At 36.7% G+C, this 20,375-nt stretch overlaps 2 protein-coding genes across 2 annotated transcripts; both read left to right on the forward strand.

The window, feature by feature from the left end:
- Positions 1-10: 10 nt before the first annotated feature.
- Positions 11-9,592, forward strand: si:dkey-154p10.3 (oocyte zinc finger protein XlCOF6). Its single transcript, XM_056467197.1, has 8 exons — positions 11-278; positions 600-1,126; positions 3,715-4,414; positions 5,272-5,359; positions 7,438-7,662; positions 8,678-8,811; positions 9,195-9,318; positions 9,395-9,592. The coding sequence occupies exons 2-8, from the start codon at positions 611-613 to the stop codon at positions 9,585-9,587; spliced, it is 1,980 nt and encodes a 659-aa protein (XP_056323172.1). The 5' UTR covers positions 11-278; positions 600-610; the 3' UTR covers positions 9,588-9,592.
- Positions 9,593-12,808: 3,216 nt separating this feature from the next.
- opn4.1 (opsin 4.1) lies at positions 12,809-19,101 on the forward strand. The gene is made up of 2 exons (XM_056477724.1): positions 12,809-12,885; positions 16,813-19,101. The coding sequence occupies exon 2, from the start codon at positions 16,845-16,847 to the stop codon at positions 18,345-18,347; it is 1,503 nt and encodes a 500-aa protein (XP_056333699.1). The 5' UTR covers positions 12,809-12,885; positions 16,813-16,844; the 3' UTR covers positions 18,348-19,101.
- The last annotated feature ends 1,274 nt before the right edge of the window (positions 19,102-20,375 follow it).

Below are 20,375 nucleotides of genomic sequence, written 5' to 3' on the forward strand. Positions count from 1 at the left end.
TTACGGCAGGGATCATAAAGACAAACAGTCTGCAAACTGTTGTCATAAATTTAGTGTTCACTATTTTTGTCAACGCACTTACTTTGAAACCGTAATACGATGTATTCATACTTGATAATAGTGCTTATTTTTATCAGCACAGAAAAAATACAGCAAAAATAAAACATTTTACGTTGTATCCGTGGCTGCTAATTACGCCGTGGTCTCTAAACCCCACACCGGCGTCTACGGCACAGCGCAAACTACGCAATGTAAAGATACCACTCTGTTTGAGGCAGGTACGCACATAAAATACACATAATTTAAACGTGTAGTTAAACTGGGAATGATTTAAACGTCAAATGTAGCTTGCTTTCTGATTGAGTTCTCATTACTGTAGCGGATGCTACCCAATAGCTAATCCAGAATAACAAGTAGTGTCGTTGTTATGGCCACATGTTTTTATTTTTATTTTGCTAATTGCTACACCATATTGTTCAGTAGCATGCAGTAAGTTACGGTAAAATTAAATTAATTAGCTATCAGTATGTAAATATATGTACATTTGTCTTTATAATTGAAGTGTGCATAATGACTGATGTGTTTTCCTCCTTCTCTAGTATATCCAACAATGGGTGGGTTTAAAGATACATACCAAGACGTTCAACCAGTAACCCTTCGACTTGCAGAAGAAAACGTCACCTCCAGGCTCTACTGCAACTCAGCTGTGGGCATTGAAGCTCACGTGTCCACTTTAGTTGAAGCTTTCTTAGTTGAAGTATACAGATGTAGAATATGCCAATTCACCAGCAGCCAAAAAGCCAAGATTAGCCATCATGTTATGGAAAGACATGATCCAGTGTCACCATGTCCACATCTGCCAGGTCTGGAGAAAGAGGATGAAGATAGTTTGGGTGTAGGAATGAGGGTTAATGATGAAGAGGAAGTTGAACACAGCAGTTCTCCATACGATCTAGAGAGCGAGCTCCATTCTGGCTCAAAAAGCAATGAGGATCAGATGGACATTGAGCGCATTTCTTTCCTTCTTCCAATGTATGGCATGTTTCAAAACATCAGCCCACGGTCATGTGACATTGGCCTGGGCACCAGCTCTGATGGCAACTTGCATGTGGCACAAACCTGTGAGGTAATTAGAGAGATTTCTGTGATGTTAAAGGGAAAGTTTAACCAAAAATGAAAAATCTGCCTTGTTTACTCTCCCTTGACTTATTACAAACCAGTTTAAGTTTTTTGTTCTGTTTTGAATGTTGGAAATCCATAAACATTGACATCTATAGTAGAAAAAGAAATACAATGCAAGTCAATGTTTAAAGGTTTTCAAAAAAATTTCAAACCGAACAAAGTGTTCAACAGAACAAAAACTCAAACTGGTTCAGAACAAGCCAAGCATGGGACAATGATGGCAGAATTTTTATTTTTGGGTGAATCATCCCTGTAATGCAGCGGTTCACCCAAAAACAAACATTGTCATCAAGATTTTCAAACCTGCATAGCTTTTTTTTTCTTTTGTCAAGATATTTTTACAACCATACAATTTCGAATTCCATTGACTTCATTTGTTTGTATGTTTGACAATGAAAGTTACCAATATTCTTTAAAACATCTTTCTTGATCACAAGAGAAAGTCATAGATGTCTGGCATAATGTCACTGGAAGTAAATAATAATAATAATAATTCCTTACATTTATATAGCACTTTTCTAGACACTCATAGCGCTTTACACATTGGGGGGAATCTCCTCATCCACCACCCGTGTGTAGCATCCACCTGGATGACGCGACGGCAGCCATATTGCACCAGACCGCACACCACACACCAGCTGATTGGTGGAGAGGAGACAAAGTGATGAAGCCAATTATGATATGGGGATGATTAGGAGGCCATAATGGACAGAGGCAAATTTAAGTGAGAGTGGGCAAATTTGGCCAGAATGCTAGGGTTAAACCCTTACTCTTTTTGTTAAAGGACATCCTGGGATTTCTCACAACAACAGAGAGAGTCAGGACCTCAGTTTAACATCTCATCTGAAAGTAAATTAAAATTTAGTAAACCAATCTTAACTGAGCAGTATAGAGTCCCCTTCACTATACTGGGGCTTTAGGACCCACACAGACCGCAGGTTGAGTGCCCCCTGTTGGCCTCACTAGCACCACTTCCGGCAGCAACCTAGCTTTCCTATGTGGTCACCCATCCAGTTACTGATCAGGCGCAGCCCTGATTTGCTTCAGTTGGTGACCAAGTGAGAGTTGCAGAGAGCTACCTGCCGGTGATGATGGCTTTATTTAATTTTTGTTGAACTATTTCATTAGTTTGCATGCTGGATTGTCTTTATCTAATACCCTAATTAAATAAAGAAACCAGAATCCTCCCTTGGCTATAGTTCTTAGCTAGAGTTTTGATTAGGATTGGCTTTTGTAATGTTATTCAAGGAATAAATTAGATTCATATCTTAATGGTTTCTGCAAATGAAGCCAATGTCCACTTCAGTGAAGAAAATTAATAAAATACACATTTATTAATAAAATAAAATCCAGTCAAAAATAAGAATAAAAACAAATGCAAGAACAAAACAAAATCCTTTACTTTATCCTGTGCTGAGAATAAAGGGCCTACGACTAACAGTATAGAGAAGTTAGTAAAGTGCGCTGTTGGTTTGTATATTCCAGCCCTTGAAAGTTTTCATGCATAGATGTAAAAGCTTCTTTAGAATAGCTATATCAGAAACCTTTTTAAAACAGCTATCTCAGGAAAAGCTCTCCAGAGTTATCTCTAAACATAGAAATCAACATTTAGGCAGTTAAAAGGGTCGTTTTTTGCAAATTCATGTTTTTAGCTGGACAAGGATCTCATCTTTTGGAGGAAAAGTTCCCATATTTCATCCAGGCAGCGGTTCTGGTAATTGGTTTGCAGTTTTATATAGGCCGCATCCTTGTTTAGCATTAGCAGATGGCTGATACACTTCAGCGCACCGTGTTCAAGTCCTTCGGGCTCTTTGTTGGAGGTGCCTGTCCTTCCTCTTACATTTCGTCTCATCGCTAATAAGGTTTTTTTTTTAACATAGGGAAATCCAAATACATTAGTCAAGTTCTGTGTCCTTTACAATAATGTCATTAAACCAACCAGACACTACATTTGCAATATCAGGGTGTCTGAGGGGTCTTAAAAAGTATTACAAGTTAATAAATCAATGTAGAGAAATTTAAGGCCCTTAAAAAGTATTAAAAAGTCTTAAATGCCATTTTGCAAGGTATTAAATTTTATATCATTTTTTAAATTATGCAATGTATGGCTGAATGCTAAAGTTTGCCTGAATTAAATCAGGATGCTGTGTAGTTTATGAAATCGATAAAATCCTGCTAGATTTGACATCATGCTGCTTTGTTTACTGCAGAAACTAAGGCGACACCATTATTTCGGCAGTTCTATAGTCACCAACCTGCTGAATTAGATCGATTTAATAGATTTGTATTCAGTATATAAACAACGTTTTAGTTTTGGATTAGTTCCTTACATTATTATTTAGTAAATATACTGTAAGTTAAAATCTTGCCAGTGTTTCCGGTTCAAACCTAAAGGGGTTATAAGGTCTTAAAATGTATGGAAAGAGTCTTAAAAAGGTCTTAAAAGGTATTGAATATCACTCTCTGATTGCCGTGTATATACTCTGAATATGAAATGATGTCTTTATTTATGTAAACTTTTGTTTTATGCAGGTGAGCACACTCTTTGAGGAAGATAGACATGATGATGACAGCGATGAGGAGCGTGTGTTTCAGCTAGAGGATTGTAGCACAGATCTGACTGTCCCTTTGAATAGTGGAATGGACACAGAAGTCCAGGATGAGGAGATGGCCCAGTCAGCTCATCTCATGACTCTCGGTTTGTGCAGAATCTCCAGCACCAAGTGTCAACCTTCATCTGCAACTTCTGCAAAGTCCCTTCCAGAAGGTGAGCAGGATGCTGGAGAAGCCAGTATGGATGCTGTAATGCAGAAACCTTCTGAGGAGGATGGCGGATTGGCTTGCATCCTCTGCCAAACAGTCGCATCCAGTCGTGTCATGCTAGATGTGCACCTGAAATGCCATAGTGGAGAGCAAGGCTTCAGATGCCCTCGCTGCGGTTGGGAATCAGTGGAGTGGGCTGATATGGAGCAGCACTGGAGGGTACATGGAAAAAGAAAAGGCACAAAGAGACATAGATGTAGTGTTTGTCCCAGGTCGTTCAGGAGAGCTGATTCCCGAGATGCACATGAACAAAGGCATAATTATCAGCGGCATCACAGACGCTCAGAGTCTGGAGAGCCATTGCAATGTTCTCTCTGCCTGGAATGGTGTCACTCAGGGAAGGAATGGGAGATACACCAACACTGTCATGTTCAAGGAGGATTTAAATGTTTACACTGCGATTTCAATGGTATTTCAAAGGTTTTTTTGTGTTCAACTGAATTAACGTATGCTGTAAAGTATGTTGGCTTGCCAGTTTTGAAATCAAAAGTATTATTTGGTTGTTTATGAATGGACAGGATATACAAATTGAAATTTATAATAATGAATACGCCGGTTGATTTGTGAAAGCCACTGTGTAAGTGTTTTTAAAATGTGTTTTTATATTTGTTCTCACTCAAAGTCCTGACCCATCACTTGTTATTCTTTAAGCAATATATATAAATACAGTTGAAGTCAGATTTATTAGCCTCCCTGAACTATTTGCCCCCTGTTTCATTTTTCCCCTAATTTCTGTTTTACGAAGAGAAGATTTTTCTAACACATTTCTAAACATAATAGTTTTAATAACTCATTTATAATAACTGATTTATTTTATCTTTGTTATGATGACAGTAAGTAATATTTGACTAGATGTTTTTCAAGACACTTCTGTACAGCGTAAAGTGACATTTAAAGGCTTAACTAGATTAATTAGTTTAACTAGGCAGGTTAGGGTCATTAGGCAAGTTATTGTATAATGATGATTTGTTCTGTAGACTATCGAAGAATATATAGCTTAAAGGGGCTAATAATTCTGACCATAATATGTTTTTAAAAAAATTAAAAACGGCTTTTATTCTAGCCGAAATAAAACAAATAAGACTTTATTGTCTGAAAAAATATTATCAGACATACTGTGAAAATGTTCTTGCTCTGTTAAACATCATTTGTAAAATATTTAAAAAAGAAAAAAAAATTCAAAGGAGTCTAATAATTCTGACTTCAACTGTATGTATTAAATTCAAAATGTAACATTTAATTTATAGCTTTGTATATCTTTTTTAGAGAAGACATGGAAGAAGACACTGAAACATATCCACACTCAACACAAACAGACTGAAGCAAATAAGGACAATCAGATTGCTCACAATAGGTAGGTGTATCTTGTGGAAATCTATATGAATTTTTTGTTCAAAATGAGAGTTCACCCGAAAAAAAAAATTCTGCCAAGATTTACTTATCCTTGTCTTGTTCCACACTAACTTGAGAATGTTAGAAACCCCTAACCATTGGCATGTATAGTAGGAAAAACAAATACTGTAGAAGCCAACAGTTACCGGGTTCCTACATTCTTCAAAATATATTTTTTTCATGTTTAAAAGAAGAAAAAATGTCAAAATTGTTTGGAACAAGTAAAGGGTGAGTAAATAATGGCGGAATTAGCATTTTTGGGTTAAATCAATGGTTCTCAACATGTGAGACAGCGGCCCCTTAAGGGGCATCAGTAAATTAATAATAGGCCCAAACGATAATTTAAAAAGAGACAAACAGGCATGCAAATTGCTATATTGACTTTAAAGGGCACCTATGGCGAAAAATCACACAGACGTGTGTAGGTATAGTGTATATACCTTCATATTGGGGTGATATAAACACACCCAGTCTTTTCTTGATTGACAGCTGCGTATTAACATGTCCCGGTAGTCACGTGTACAATCATATCAACAAGACAGGACATGCGCAAAGCAACCTAGAGTAAAAGGTCTGTTCAGTTTACTAGAATCATCAATCATCATCAAATGTGATCAAGAGTGAGTTTAAAATGTTTTAAAACAGTGCATGTATGTGAAGAATTACAGCGATTTACTTTAGCTTTACTTCATCACCATAGACGCGTGTCAGTACAATTATAAAAGAAGACGCTTCAATCCTGCTTTGTGGTGGTTAAATCAGGTTTATTTTGTACATTAAAATAAGAGATATCCATACAGCAGTGGATACTAATGTGTGTCCTGTCACATTTGCGTGCAAAAAGAGTGCAAACTAAACGTGCGCGCTGTCTGTGTTTGTGCGCGTGTCCGCACTGTGTGTGTGCGTGAACGACATTGTGTGTGTGACTCATCATTGCAACTCCACAACAAATGCATCAAATACTCATTGGTAAAGTTCTTACTGTAGAAATTCTCACAAACGTTACGTGAGATCTGCTTCCATCATGTCTGTCTGTGGTCTGAAGCAGCCGAGGGAGGAGATTAAGGCACGCTGACAGGCACGTGGAAACGGTAGGCGTGAAGGACTAGCCTTAAAGGCGCAGTACACAAAAAAACGCTACCTGATGGTCAGAGCTATAAAATAGAAACTTCTGAAAGGTATAATAAAAAATCTGATGGGCGTTTTGAGCTGAAACTTTACAGACACATTATGGACACACAAAAGTCTTACATTAAATCTGGGAAAAGGGGTAAACTAGGTGCCCTTTAATTCATCCTGCCAATGACTGATTTTGGTAAACCTATTTAAAGATATGATGGTTTTTGACCTGTAAAAGTCATGAATAGTAGTAATATCGTAATAACATTAGAAAGTGACTAAAATAATGACTAATATATATATATTTTTACTTTTCAAGTAAATAACAAATGACTTTTAAATCATATAAATACATTTGTGCAGGACAAGAGTGGGTACATTATGCCCTTTAAGACTAAATTTTCAGTAAAATTTACAGAAAGCATTAGCATCCATAGATTAAAAACAATTAAATTATTGTTGTGTTTTTTGAGATCCTCTGCTATAGGCCTGACATGCTTCAACAAATTAGTCAAATAAAATACAACATGAAATGAGTTATTGATCAACACAACATGGCGCTATAATGTAAATACCATAGAAGGGAAAGAGGCAAAAAAAGGTTTATTGTTGTTCTAGTAAGGACACTTATCTGTAGCTGTCCTCTAGGTGTTATCAAAGCACAATTTATCCTGCTCTATTTGTTTACCACTAGTGAATGCTGATGACATTTTCTTCCATCATAGCTTATCATTCAACAGGTGTTAATGGCGTACAGTCTATGTCAATCACAAGTTTATCATATCCATGCTGCACAGTTTGATTAGTAATTATTTTATTTGATTGCTGAAATGTAGAAGGCTTTAAAAAGTATTTAGTGAGATGATTAATGTCAGATTGCTGAAGCCATTAATAATTTACTTTTTGTTTGTCTGCATTTAGAGATATACAGCCACTTTCCTCATCCGCCAAGTACCCAGAATGCCTCAGAAGGATGAAGCCAGAGTTGTGGTCTCAGATTAGGAAGAAGAAGGTGAAAAACAGAGCTGTGGGCAAGGAAAAGAGCAATGAAGAAGGGAAGGACAGAATGAGACACCTGAAGGCTGAGACATCAGTTGGACTTACTGTTTCCAGACGGAAAGAGTTTTGCTGCAACCTCTGTGATAAGTATGAGAATCATTGTTTTGGTGCCGAATTCATTACCCATTAGCCCTGTATTATATTGACTAAAACTGTAATAGATGTGTAACATCATAATGTGGTTGCATCTACACTTCACAGCCACTTTATTATGTACACCTGTCCAACTGCTTGTTAACGGTTTCTGTCAGACTGGTTTCTTGAACATGACAATGAGTTCACTGTACTCAAATGGCCTCTACAGTCATGAGATCTCAATCCAATAGAGCACCTGTGGGATGTGGTGGAACGGGAGATTTGCATAATGAATGTGGAGCCAACAAATCTGCAGCAACTGTTATGTCAATATGGACCAAAATCTCTAAGGAATATTTCCAGTACCTTGTTGAGTCTATTGAAGGATTAAGGCAGTTCTGAAGGCAAAAGGGGTCCAACCCGGTACTAGTAAGGTGTACCTTATAAAGTGGCCAGTGAGTGTATACAGTATTCATGTAAATTGAGTTGATAATATTGTTAAAATAGTTTTGAAAGATGACTTATAGAAAAAGCAGAAATGGTAATAAATGTAAATATTATTACATTAAAAATTGTTTTTTATTTTAATAAGCTGAATTTTCAGTAGTAATTTCTGCAGTCTCCAGTGTGTGATTTCCTTTAGAAATCATTCTAATATGCTGACTTTGTGCTCAAGAAACATGTCTTGTTATCTGTGGTAAAAACATGGTAAATAATTTAGCGAAAACCTTAATGATTTAAATACTCAGTATTTTTTAGCCATAAAGCAAGAACTTGATTTATTTGACAGAAAAACGTTTTTGTCTTTACTCTCATTTTAAAATAAATTTAATGTGTCCTTGATTAATTTAACTTATTCATTCTTAAAACTGACCCCAAACCTTTGAATTGTATTGTAATTTTGTAGTATAAATGCACTGAATTAATTTATACCTTTTAGAATATTTGTTTGTCTAGAACACAACCATTTCCTTTTTTGAGAGAGTTAAGTGTTGTTTTTCTATAATTTATTCCTTTCTCTGTGCAGGAAGTTTTCTACTAAGTTGACCATGCGGCGTCACATGGGAATTCATCAAGGAGATAAGCCATTTAAGTGTCCACACTGTCAATACTGCACTCGTCTTAAAGCCTCGCTCATTCAACACCTACGCATCCACACAGGTGCATTTGCAAACACATTGTAGATTTTGTATTTTAATATTTAATATTAACCTATCTTTTTTATATGTAGATATCTTACAGTGGCGATAGAACATTGCTTTGCAGTGACAATCACACATATTCTCCAATGCCTTCATTAGCCTTGGCCACTAAACAAGAATTATGATCAGAGCTGTCCTATTAAATGTCTTTGCCATTGTACTTTAATTAGAAATGTATCTGATATATGGATGGAAGAAGAAAAAAACAGCTCATGCTGCCATGCAGAGATTTAGAGCTTCGCGGAATTCTTTTCAAAAGACTTGTTCTCATGGAGCAGTTGCCATGACATTATACTGCCTGAGTGTAAGAACTGCAACAATGTGTTTTTCTTTTCGCTTTAGGTGAGAAACCATACAAGTGTTTGCAGTGCTCCTATGCTTCTATTGACAGAAGCTCTCTGCGCCGACACTCAAGGACGCACACGCAAGAAAAGCCTTATTGCTGCGAGTACTGTCCTTACAGCAGGTACTTGTCAAAGTCGACCTTCTACACTTGTTTCTTACTGCCTCTAACTAAAAATACTGCTCTGTGTTGGCTTCAGCATCCAGAAGAAGTGCTTAGACCTCCATTCACGGCGTCATCACACGGGAGAGTCATTTCCATGTCACCTGTGCCAGTACTCCACACCAGACCGCCAGCTGCTGGTGCGACACATGAGGAAACATCACACTGGTGAACAAAACAGTTCAGGCTGTCAATCAGCAGCTTCACAAAGAGCACGGACATCCAAATGATCTTAATGAATCTAATAAAATTATGTTTTTGTAATTCTTTTATTGCTTGTATTTTTTAGTTTTCTCATTTGTTCACACCTGGCAGGTTTGTTTCGATTTAAATGAACTTGTGTGAATTGAGTCAGTGCGGTTCATATAAATAAGTGAACCAAAATAGGCAGTTCAGCTGATAAATACCATCACATGTGCACAACGAATGTATGCAGCTTAGCAGCACATTATTGTTTTGGGTGTTTAATACGTTTCACAAAATAGTCTAGTGAGACTAGTGTGAACGCATCTTTAGTTATTTTATACAAAACAAAGAAAACGCATGGTGGGTAAATGAGCTGATTTATTTAGTGCTAACAGAGTTAAGTCAGGTCATGACTTCATAAGTTTGTTTGAATAGGTGAATGTAATTTACTCTATTTCAGTGGCTAGTTAATTATAGTTTTAAAATAGTAGGTGATTAAAGGATTGACCCATGATGCAGCAAGTGTAACACTGTGCTTAAAACCACAAGCAAATCCCACTACCAATCCAATAGAAACTGGATTATACCACCTGTTGCTCCACGCAGCCAAAATTAACACTATTGCAGAGAACTAGGAGCCTAGTTTTGTTGATGTTCTGCTTTTGTTTTAAGTAAATATTTTAGGAAGGTTAATTTTTACATGCGCTTTTTACACCTTTATTTTGGCTACAATTTGAAGGAAATGGTGTGAAAACGTGTCGCTAAATAGGGGTCTCCCGCAATTCATTTTACAGTAACAGTTGGCGATTTACTTTTACTGTCAGTTTATCTTTATGCAAACGAGGACCAGCAAGATCCGGCGACAACCAATGAGATCGCAGCTTGTAAACTACCGTCTCATACAAAAGGATATTACGGCAGAATAATAACGCCTACTAGCATCCAACAGGAATAACGGACTCGATGACCTTCATCGATTTAATCGCCGTGTGAAAGCTGTCACTTGAGAATTTCATGATTTCGGGAAAAAGCACACAAGTGGAGCTTTTAGAGCTCATTATCTGCGGGCGAAAAGAAAATGGGAGGGACCTGAAGTTTGTATAACTTGTGTGAGAAGAGACGCAAACTTAGCCCACGATTTGAAGTGCTCATTTTGATATATAATTTGACGCTTTTCTTCGCAGAGGAAGACATCTCTTCACTTATTTTGTTTATAAATTTAGTTTAGGAGTAATTAGTTGTGTTTAATGTGCTTATGACACGATTCAGTTATGGCAGGTGCCGATAAGCAGATCTCTCCTCACCTGATCATTAGTGACTGTTGGGTTGTTGGGCTCGAGCGCTTCGCTGTTGGTCCTGCTGGAGAAGAAGAAGAGTTTTTCGAGATTAGGACTGAATGGTCGGACAAAAGCATTACATACCTGAGAAGACGATATCAAGATATTGTGAAACTTTTTAAGAATTTGAGCAAATCATTTCCAGACGACACGGGACGTTTGTCTCAATCATTGATGATCGAGTGTACGACATTAATGCACATGTATGTCATTTTAAATGACTCAACAGATTGGAGACTTAATTATTATTGTCTGTGTTTGTTTCATCAGCTCTACAGAGGATAAAGGAAGCAGAAGAAAACAGTAACGTTGAAACCAGACTAAATGGAGTGGAAAAATTATTAAGAAATATAATCAAAATGCCAAAAAAGGTACCTCTATATAGAGTAGACTACAATGCTAATTGTATTGATTCCGTGTTGTATTTACAATTATAACAAAATAATTTTACTTTACAGTTCTCTCAGTCTGAGGCAGTTGTTACATTTTTCAAGACTTCTCCTCTTGACTACACTTTAAAAACTATGTATCAACCAGTCCAGCCTCTCCGCCAGAGTCCGGTCACTGTGAATGGTCTGTCTTTTTTTCTTATTTTTTTATTGATGTAACAGAAAACTGATATTTGATCTTAAACTGTAGTTTTAGGCTAATGAATGCTCAGAATTATTAGCCATCCTGAGTTATTGGCCCCCCTTGTATATATTTTATAGTTTTAATAACTCATTTTTATTAACTGAATTCTTTTATCTGTGCCATGATGACAGTACATAATTCTTTTCAAGATATTTTTCAATGTACTAGTATTTAGCTTAAAGTGCAATTTAAAGTCTTAAGTAAGTTAATTAGGCAAGTCAGGGTAATTAGGCAAAGCATTGTATATATATATTCAAAAAGGCAGCAACACCAAAGCTCCAAAAATGGCAATTTATTAAATTAAAAAGGCTGATACAGGGCGTATCACACAGAAGATTTAAAAAAAAAAAAATTAACAAGATTAAAAACGGCTTTTATTCTATCTGAAATAAAACAAATAAGACTTTCTCCAGAAGAATAAAGTATTAAAGGAAATAATGTGAAAAATTCAATGCTTTCCCTGTTAAACGTCATTTGGGAAATATTTGAAAAAGATTTTTGACTTGAATTGTATATGTAATATATATTGTGCTTCACTTTTTTACAGACGTCAGAAGGGCAAATGGGTTTTGTTTGGCCAATACAGAAACAGTTATTTTTGATCCGTACTTACTACCAGAAGAAACAAAATTATCTTCAAAGCACAGGTGAGAATCTCACAGATGAACATCCTCATTCTTTGTTCTCTGTTGTGTTGTTTTCCATACATGAAATAAACATTTAATGAATCAAAATGGTGCCATGGTGGCACAGTGGGTAGCACAATCTCTTCACAGCAAGAAGGTTGCTGATTTGAGCCCCGGCTGGGTCGGTTTGATTTCTGTGTGGAGTTTGCATGTTCTCCCTATGTTGGCGTGTGTTTCCTCCGGGTGTTCTGGTTTTCCCCACAGTCCAAAGACATGCGCTCTACGTGAATTGAATAAGCTAAAAGTATGTGTATGTGTGTGAGTGAGAGTGTATGGGTGTTTTCCAGTGTTGGGTTGTGGCTGGAAGGGCATCTGCTGCGTAAAACATATGCTGGATAAGTTGACGGTTCATTCCACTGTGGCGACTTCTGATTAATAAAGAGACTAAGCCGAAAAGAAAATGAAGCAATGAATCAAAGTGTATTTGTATGTAATATGTATGTGTTTTTTCCAGCACATCTAGATCTGAGATTGAGTCCCAGATATGGACAGGGACAAGAATTCAAAATGGGATCAGATATGTGAAGGAAACTGTGCACAAGCCTGGAAAGAGCTTCGGGACTGCTAGTGCCACTGAAAGTAAAGACAGAGACTCTCAACTTAAAAAATCACAGATTACCAGCAACATGACCTACCTCCACCTACAAGCCTGTGAGACAGACATCCTGGAATGACATAAAGCACAAGTAATTACTGCTTTCTAGTTTGAAACATTACAGAATTAGTATATAAATAAATAATGGAAGTATGATAAATGTTTTTTAAGTTTAGTCTATTTTTTTGAATATTTTTATTAAAAAAATATATATTTCTAAATATTATATTATATTATATTATATAAAATTATATTATATTATATTATATCATATTTTATTTATTATATTATATTTATTATATTATATTATATTATATTATATTATATTATATTATATTATATTATATTATATTATATTATATTATATTATATAGATCCTTTTCACATTTCTGGGTTTCTCAGTAGCGGAAGGCATCATAGTTGGATAAACTTAGAGCACGGTGAATCAGTGAGTACAACAAATAATTTTTTTACAATCCTATTATCTGAAATAATAAAAAAAATACCACGATAGTGTTATCAAGTCTTTCAGAAAAAGGAAAAAAAAATATGTGAGACGTGATGATGGCAACCAGAGGAGAGCATAGCATCCAATTTACTCTACAAAAATAAAGGTGTTTACTTCCCATAGATGCTGCATTAGAAACACCTTGCATAAGCGGTAATTCATTTTTCAAAATTTAATGCTAAGATGATATAATACATTCATAAATACATGTAAATGTTCATACATTTAAAAAAAATCTAAATATTAAAAACTTTCAAAGAATTTAAGATTATAATGACCGTTAACACATCATAACAGTCTTGTGAAAAGGGTATATTATATTATATTATATTATATTATATTATATTATATTATATTATATTATATTATATTATATTATATTATATTATATTATTCATTCATTTTCTTTTCGGATTAGTCCCTTTATTAATAAAGTAGCCACAGCAGAATGAACTGCCAACCTATCCAGCACATGTTTCGCACAGCGGATGCCATTCCAGCTGCAACCCATCACTGGGAAACATCTATTTACTTTCATTCACACTCATACACTACGGACAATTTAGCCCACCCAATTCACCTATACCGCATGTCTTTGGACTTGTGAGGGAAACCGGAGCACCTGGAGGAAACCCATGCGAACACAGGGAGAACATGCAAACTCCACACAGAAACGCCAACTGACCCAGCCAAGGCTCAAACCAGTGACCTTCTTGCTGTGAGGCGAACGTGCTACCCACTGTGCCACCGTGCAGCCTATATTATATTATATTATATTATATTATATTATATTATATTATATTATATACATGGTTAATATTTTAAGTGATGACAACTGCAATGTTAAAAAAAATTAACTCTGAGTAATTTTTTTTTACACTATGGGTAAATTTACACAAAACCATTTCGACATAAAAAGATAACACTTTTTTATATGTTTTGCCCATTCATTTACACAATAACTACCATAAATCTGTTTGACAACAACTGGCATTAACAAATAACTCAAATAATTTAGTTAGTGAATGATATCTTGAACAGTATAATTATTGTGAATGAATTAAAAAATAAAGTTTTACTCTATACGGCTATAGTATGTTTACATCCGAACACCACAAGATATATATTCTTGGTGAGTGTTAAAAATCAAATATGCTCTCATTCAGATACTCTAATCAACACTGATGTTTGATGATGGAGCCTGGCTTGAATGTTCTAGTTTATCCCACAGGTGTGTCAAGCTCAATTTATGCACAATGGGGACATTATCATGCTGTATGGTGAAAAAACCCTCTCTAAATTGTTGTTGTCACCTTTGGAGGCACACTATTTTGAAGAATGTCATTGTATTTAAAATTTTCCTGCTTGGAATTTACATCCCATTAATTAGAAGAGACAATGTTCACATACTTTTTGCCATTTATTGCCATTATTGGTTCAGTAAAACTCAGTTAGGTTCAGTAAAACTTAATTAGATAAACTAAATTCAGTTTTGATAATGACTGCAGAGATAAATGCAACTGTTTTATTTTAAGTAGGTCAAGTCCCTGTAGTGAAACACATTGAAAGCTATAGGCTGATCATTATTTAACTAGAACAGAGAGAATCATTGCAGTCCACGTTCAGGTCAGTGAGCAGTTCCCATGATGAGGGATGTTAATCAGTCCTTATTGGAAGAGTCCGTGTGCTCCACTTTTGCATTGCATAAATTGATTTGGCTCACTGCATCCACTCAGACAATCTATACACCCTTGTTTTTGGTCAAAAAAGTTTTTTTTCCTCACCAACAAATACCCTAATTTGCTTCTCTAAACAACAGAGTGGAAGCATTTTTGTAGCTAATGAGTTCCAAAAATCGAAATAGCTTTCACGCTCCACATTTTCTCCTGGTGACCTCTTTACTTCTCATAGGGTTATCTAACATTTCAAAATAAACAATCTAACTTCAAATTATGAATATGGGGCAATTATATTGACATATGAGGACATATTTCATTTTATCAGCGCTGTTTATTCTTAATAGGATTCATAATTTTGCACACATTATCAAGGTAATGTTTGTTGACACAATAAAATACTCAAAGCTCATGGAAAATCCTTAGTTTTTCATATCTGGAATATTTTATAAATATTTCTTATTAAACTTTTAGATTTTTTGTTATGTTATAGTAATCCTATTACTTAGGTTTAACTTTTATAATTTGTTATACATTCAATGCATATTAGTTGTGTATTGAAAAGTGTGTCTTCAATATTATGATACATTATTAAAGTATTTTATATGTTTTGGTGATGTATTTTATTGTACAGCACTTTGCACTTTAGTTTTGGAATAAAAAGTGCTATACATATAAAATAGATTTTATTGATATTTAAATATAATTCAGAAACAATCATAAAAACTTATTTGATTTTTTTTTCTCTGTCATATCAGATATGGGGCAGCACGGTGGCTCAGTGGTTAGCACTGTAGCCTCACAGCAACAAGGTCACTAGTTCCATCCCCGGCTGGGACAGTTGGCAATTCTGTGTGAAGTTTGCGTGTTCTCCCCATTTACTTATGGTTTCCTTTGAATGATCCGGTTTCTCCCACAGTCTAAAAACATGCGCTGTAGGTGAATTGGATGAACTAAATTGGCCGTAGTGTATGTGTGTGAATGAGTGTGTATGGATGTTTCCCAGTACTGAAATGCACCTGGAAGGGCATCCGCTGTATAAAACATATGCTGGATAAGTTGGCAGTTCATTCCGCTGTGGCAACCCCTGATGAATAAAGGGACTAAGCTGAAGCAAAATAAATGAATGGATGAAATTGGCCATAGTGTGTGAATGCAAGAGTGTATGGGTGTTTCCCAGTACTGGGTTGTGGCTGAAAGGGCATCCGCTGCGTAAAACATATGCTGGAATAGTTGGTGGTTCATTCCACTGTGGAATAAATAAGGGCCTAAGCCGAAGGAAAATTAATGAATGAATATCAGATATGCCTAGTAGTACAGGGCAATATTAGCATGCAACTGGTCAATTTTATAATAAAGCAGAATAGTCCTAGTAAAACAAAACATATACAATTAACTAAAACAGATTTTTTAGAAGAACTAGCTATTTTTTTTTTGTTGACCTCCATTGCCCTCATTTGTAAGTCACTTTAGATGAAAGTTTCTGCCAGATGATTAAATGTTAATGTAAAAGAGTTAGCAAAAATATCCAAATGATTTCAACAAGATCAAAATTTTGAGCATTTTTAATTCAAGCATTTTAATTTTAATTTATTTGAGCATTTTTTTATTATTATCATAGGCCAAGTGACAAATTTTGATCTCTACAACAGGCCAAGCTTTAAAGTACTTACTGATCAATAATAACTTGGTGGTGCATTGATTAGTATATAAAAAGCTAATGCAGGGAGCTGACATTCACAGACTGACACAGAGAGCAGAACAGCACTGTTTATTATTTAATCCCTTTTCCACTTCTGTTAACAGAATTACCTTCACTTTTTGTACACAACAGATAAACAACACGAAAACATCATCCCGCTCAGCATGAGCCATCACTCTTCATGGAGAGGGCATCACTGTGCCCCTGGAGACATCAACTGCACCGCAGGCTTTAAGGAATCTTTGGGAAGCAGAAACTACAAGTTGCTCCATGTGCCTGTCCATGGGCCGACCCACAGCCACCACCATGATCCTCCACACCCATTCCCCACCGTGGATGTTCCAGATCATGCCCACTACATCATCGGCTCTGTCATCCTAATAGTCGGCATCACCGGAGTGATTGGAAATGCACTGGTAGTCTATGTTTTCTGCCGGAGCCGTACTCTTCGCACCGCTGGAAACATGTTCATAGTAAACCTGGCTGTGGCTGATTTCTTAATGTCCATCACCCAGTCTCCTGTGTTCTTCGCAGCCAGTTTACACAGGCGCTGGGTGTTTGGCGAGCGTTCTTGCGAGCTCTACGCTTTCTGCGGTGCCCTCTTTGGAATCTGCTCCATGATGACTTTGACCGCCATCGCTGCTGATCGTTGCCTCGCCATAACTCAGCCTCTCGCCCTAGTAAGCAGAGTTAGCAGACGCAAAGCTGGAGCTGTGCTGGCGGTTGTGTGGCTCTACTCCCTTGGTTGGAGCCTTCCACCTTTTTTTGGCTGGAGTGCTTATGTCCCTGAGGGGCTTCAGACGTCTTGTTCTTGGGATTATATGACTTTCACCCCATCGGTGCGTGCGTACACCATCCTCCTCTTTGTTTTTGTGTTCTTCATCCCACTTGGCATTATTGGCAGCTGCTACTTCGCAATTTTCCAAGCAATTCGAGCAGCGGGCAAGGAAATTCGAGAGCTGGATAGCGGGGAAACGCACAAGGTGTATGAACGCATGCAGAATGAGTGGAAGATGGCGAAAGTTGCTCTTGTTGTCATTTTGCTTTTTATTATATCCTGGTCACCCTATTCTGTGGTGGCTCTCACCGCTACGGCTGGTTATTCCCATTTCCTGACCCCCTATATGAATTCAGTACCTGCTGTGATTGCCAAGGCCTCAGCCATCCATAATCCAATCATCTACGCCATTACACATCCAAAGTATCGGGTGGCTATCGCACGTTACATTCCAGTACTTCGTTCCATCTTGCGTGTGAAAGAGAAGGACCTTCGTTCCTCTTTTAGCTCTGGAAGTGTTAGTTCCCGTCGTCCAACCCTCACCAGTCAGTGCTCTTTGGGGGTTAGCATGGGCAATGCTGCACGAGCTAATGGCCGCTGGGGGAAGACACGCTTGTCTTCTGCCTCTGACAGTGATTCTTGCTGGACTGAGAGTGAGGCCGATGGTTCCAGTGTCAGTTCCCTGACCTTCGGTCGTCGTGTTTCCACAGAAATCTCTACAGATACTGTCATTCTTTCACCTGGATCAAGTGTTAGCAATGCTAGTGGGCAGAAATCTGAGAGAGCACACAAAGTTGTTAGTGTACCAGTCCCGTCTATTACTTTCGAAACAGATGCAGCAGACGGGGAATCTCTGTCTGATGGGAAGGCTTTGCTTGGAGGGAACTAAAGGAATGATACTGCACTTCGTTTGATTCTAATTTCCTAAGTAGTAGAAACAGTAGTACTATTATTAGTAGTACTATTATTTTTGGTTATGAATATATAATCTTTTATTTTTCTTCACTCTACACATGTTGTAAGTAAAGCCCCGGTCAGATCACACGAATTTATCACGATTTCCTTGACGTAGGGTCTCGTGGGGATTCGTAAACAACAAATAGGCGTCGTGGTACAAGATTCAACCATTTCTTCTTGTGTAATGTGGCATAGTTCACAACAACCGATACAACATCGCAGAAAGTCTAGTATGTTTAATTTTTTTCTCATTCTTTATGACGAGTTCTGTCTCGTGGTTGACACTGCAATAGGAGCACATAATTTCTTGTTTATATCAGTGGGTGCTGCCGTTAATAGGCTGCATATTTACTTATGGGTGGGTCATGGGTGGATAAGATCAATCATTGGTTATGCAAACTTTAACTACCTTTTCTAAAATATTAAAGCGTTTTAAGCAATTTTATCTGCAGACAGCTTCATTCTCACAACGAGTTTCTGAGTTCCTCCTTCCAACAGAGTTTGTTCTTCCAAGGTAATCTGGGAACATGTTCAGTGCTGCGAATACATTGTAAAATCATTTCCTGCTTATTTAAATTTGTGGTAAGCAGTGAAAACAGTTTAATATAGGCTTCTCTGAAACTGTGAATATTTCACTTTAATTTTATTAAGGCTAGATTATTATTTTATTTAACAAACCAACACAATCTCACAGCAATTCATGTTTTGGCGCATATAGTGGACTTGTTTTGAAGCACTTCACCTCAAATGTTATTTGTTTTTCTTGTTTATAGATAACTGACCAACAAAAGATACTTTAAAATTCAGATTAAAATTATAGCAAATGAAATTCGTTTCAAAAAGATATTTTTTCCAAGAAAAATATACAAATCATATTTTTGTTTGAGCCCGTCCACTACTCACTTATACGGGTGGATGATTTGTTTCGCTCTGAGGAAAATAAGGATTTAATGAATGTGTCACTGTGATTGTATCACAAAGTTATATATTTACTAATGGGATGTCACGATGGCGCAGTGGGTCACACAATCGCATCACAGCAAGAAGGTTGCTGGTTCGAGCCTCGGCTGGGTCAGTTGGCATTTCTGTGTGGAGTTTGCATGTTCTCCCCGTGTTCGCGTGGGTTTCCTCCAGGTGCTTCGGTTTTCCCCACAAGTCCAAAGACATGCGGTATAGGTGAATTAAGTAGGCTAAATTGTCCGTTGTGTATGAGTGTGAATGAGAGTGTATGGGTGTTTCCCAGTGATGGGTTGAAGCTGCAAGGGCATTCTCTGCGTAAAACATATGCTGAATAAGTTGGCGGTTCATTCTTTTTAAAATGTCATTATTTTAAAGTCTGTCATTAGCATCTGATTTTCCTTGGTGCTGATGTGCTTTTATTTTCTCCATCTCACTCGCTGCAAGTTCAGGCGAGGGGGTGTTTTATAGGAAACCCATGGCAGGAAAATATACATTTAGATTTCAAAGAAAATATCTTATTATTAAAAAGGAATCATAAGTTTGATCCTATCCATGTCATAATGAATGCCCTTAAATAATGTAGTTATTAGTTTTTAGCAAGCATCAGTGTCTATTGAGATTGAAATTGAGATAAGAAATATTGTTATAGCAACACTTGTGACTGCTTTGGGAAATAACACTCGTCGTAGACATCTTGAGATGACTGATTGTGAAGAAGCGTGTAGTCTAACAATCGTGTGATCTGACTGGGGCTTAACCCATGTCTTGGTAGTTTTGAAAACTGTTTTTTTTAATTAGTGTAGGAATTTATTGTTTTGAATTTTTCCTTCATCAAATGTATAAATTCGTTAATTTGTTTCTATGCAATAAAATCTGAATGATCTAGATGTATTTCAAATATTAAAATGCTCTGGTGTGTATTTCAATAGTTTGTATAATGTATGTAAATGTTTGGCATAATATTTATTTAAATAAAACAGCACACAAATATATCAGGAGT

Source organism: Danio aesculapii, chromosome 2, assembly GCF_903798145.1.
Source record: "Danio aesculapii chromosome 2, fDanAes4.1, whole genome shotgun sequence".
Lineage (NCBI taxonomy): Eukaryota > Metazoa > Chordata > Actinopteri > Cypriniformes > Danionidae > Danio > Danio aesculapii.